General features: G+C 35.8%; 1 protein-coding gene across 1 annotated transcript; it reads left to right on the top strand.

The window, feature by feature from the left end:
• The first annotated feature begins 501 nt into the window (after positions 1-501).
• Positions 502-1,092, top strand: LOC125033295. Its single transcript, XM_047624677.1, has one exon. It carries the CDS (start codon positions 502-504, stop codon positions 1,090-1,092), a length of 591 nt encoding a protein of 196 aa, XP_047480633.1.
• Positions 1,093-2,928: the final 1,836 nt, after the last annotated feature.

Below are 2,928 nucleotides of genomic sequence, written 5' to 3'. Positions count from 1 at the left end.
CAATGTCAACAATGATGATAATTATGATAATAATCATAATAATATTGATAACAATATGAGTAAGTAAAGAGTGTTGAAAATAACAATAATGCCAAAAGCAGTGATTATAAGAATAATTGTAAAGGCGGTGATAATAATAATGATAACAATTATGATAATAATAATAATAATAATAATAATAATAATAATAATAATAACAATAATAATAATAATGATAATAATAATAATAATAATAATAATAATAATAACAATAATGATAATAATAATAATAACAATACTACTACTACTACTACTAATAATAATAACGATAACAATAATAATGATGATTATGATGATAATAAGGATAACAATAATGCAGGAGAAGTACAGAGTGGGCCACAAAGATCTGCATGGCGTGTTTATCGACCTGGAGAAGGCCTATGATAGAGTGCCGCGGGAGGAACTGTACTGGTGCATGCGAGGAAAGAACATCCGAGAGAACTACTCCGTATAGTTCAAGACATGTACAAAGAGAGCGAGACAAAGGTCAGGTGCATAGCGGGAACAAAAGAGCCTTTCAAGGTAGAAGTGGGGTTACATCAGGGGTCAGCGTTGAGCCCGTTCCTATTTGCCATCATCATGGACAGCTTCACAGAGAGCATCAGGAAAGAGGCTCCTTGGAACATGATGTTTGCTGACGATGTTGTGCTTTGCTGCGAGGAGAAAATCGAGCTAGAGGAGGACCTGGAGAGGTGGCACGATAGACTGGAGAGGAGAGGAATGAAGGTATCAAGAGCGAAGACGGAGTACATGTGCTTGAATGGGGTGTCCAGAGGAAACATACGGATGCAAGACCAACAACTGCCAGTAGTAAGTGAATTCAGGTACCTTGGTAGCACAGTACAATCGGATGGTGGAGTAGAAGCAGAGATCAGCAGAAGGATCCAATCAGGATGGAACAACTGGAAGAAGATGGCCGGTGTGATGTGTGACAAGAGGGTCCCAGCCAAAGTTAAGGGAAAGATCCACCGGACCGTGATCCAGCCGGCAATGCTTTACGGGCTGGAGACGGTACCCCAAACGAAGGCGACAAATGAAACTAGAGGTGGCTGAGATGAAAATGTGCAGATAGCCATGTGGCTTGACCATAATAGACAGAATGAGAAATGACGAGATTCGAGAGAGAATGGGAGTGACGAAAATCGGACTGAGGTGCAGAAGTGCGAGACTGAGATGGTTTGGTCATGTAAAGCGAAAAGAGGAGAACTACATCGGAAAGAGAATGCTGAGCATGGTACCACCGGGAAGGGGAGGAAGAGGGCGGTGGATGGATAACATCAAGGTCCGTGGGTGCGAGGGAAGAAGACACCCAAGAGAGAAAAATATGGAAGGCTTTCGTATCTGCCGCAACGACCCCAGAAATGGGAGAAGCTTGAGGAAGAAGAAGAAGAAAAAGATATATACATATATGTATATATATATGTATATATATATATACATGTATGCAGGGCCGGATTATCCTTTAGGCTAGTGTAGGCTGCAGCCTAGGGCCCCTTAAGCTTGGGGGCCCTGCTAAAAGATTTTCAGATATATATATATATTTTTTTTTGAATGAGTATAATATTTTAATATTTTGCATTGCAGAATAATTCATTTAACATAAAATAAAATTTCAACTTTGCAAAAGGAGGCCCAGGAGTCTGAAACCCCAATTAAAAAAAAAGAAAAAATGTGGCCCCTGTTTGTGGCCCCTTATTTGAGATATAGGGCCCCTGTTGGAGGCCTTTTATTTGAGATAAGGGGCCCCAGTGGTTCCGTTTAAAGGGACCCCATAATTTTATTAGCCTAGGGGCCCCAAAAGGTCATAATCCGGCCCTGCATGTATGTATATATATGTATATATACATACATACATATATATATATATATATATATATATTTGTATATATATGGAGTTCAAGGATCTACCCTATAAGCTCCCCGTGCCAGAGTTACGGTGGAAGTAGGGCAGTTTTATCAGAAGGCGTTCATCAACGCAACTGGTAATTCACGGCAAATGCAGAATATGTCTGGCGGTAATTTAGTTGGAAATGCGAGCAAAGAAAAGACATGGGGTGCCTTTACTTTGCTTAATTGATAGCTCCTGACCACATCCCACAGATGATTATTTGGGATGCCCGGCTGATCACGAATGAAATTAATACACACACACACACACACACACACACACACACACACACACACACACACACACATATATATCATGCACAAGATATAACAAGACAATAAAGGATAGGAAATATGTCAACACAGTTACGAAACTTAAGCTATCAGCACAGATCTAATACTTGAAACTAGACAAGACCCAATTGGAATATACAGACAAAATTATATATTTTTATTTATATTATATATTTTTATTTCGATGTCATTCGAGGTTGCGAGCCAGCGTACGTTGTGTCGAGCTGGCCGTTAGCGGGACTTTTGATATAGGCATGTGGCGTGAGGTCATTGTAATAATAATATTGATGATAGTGCTAATGATGATGATAGTAATAATGATGATAGTTTTAATGATGATAATAATAATGATAATGATGATAATAATAATAATAATGATAATAAAATAAAAATAATGATAATAATAATAATAAAATAATAATAATAATAATAATAATAATAATAATAATAATGATAATAATAATAACGGTAATAATAACAAAACAACAGTAATAATAATAATGATAATAACAACAATAATAGTAATAATAATAATAATAATGATATTTGTAATAATTATAATGATAATAATGTTAATGATGATGATAATGATAATAATAATAAGGATAATAATAATAATAATAATAATAATAATGATAATAATAATAATAATGATAACCATGCAAATAACAACGATAATATTAACGACAACAATTATTATAATAAAAG

This window comes from Penaeus chinensis, chromosome 16 (assembly GCF_019202785.1).
Source record: "Penaeus chinensis breed Huanghai No. 1 chromosome 16, ASM1920278v2, whole genome shotgun sequence".
Taxonomy (NCBI): Eukaryota; Metazoa; Arthropoda; class Malacostraca; order Decapoda; family Penaeidae; genus Penaeus; species Penaeus chinensis.
Note: the sequence above shows the minus strand (reverse complement) of the source record. Positions and strands in the feature narration are given on the sequence as shown.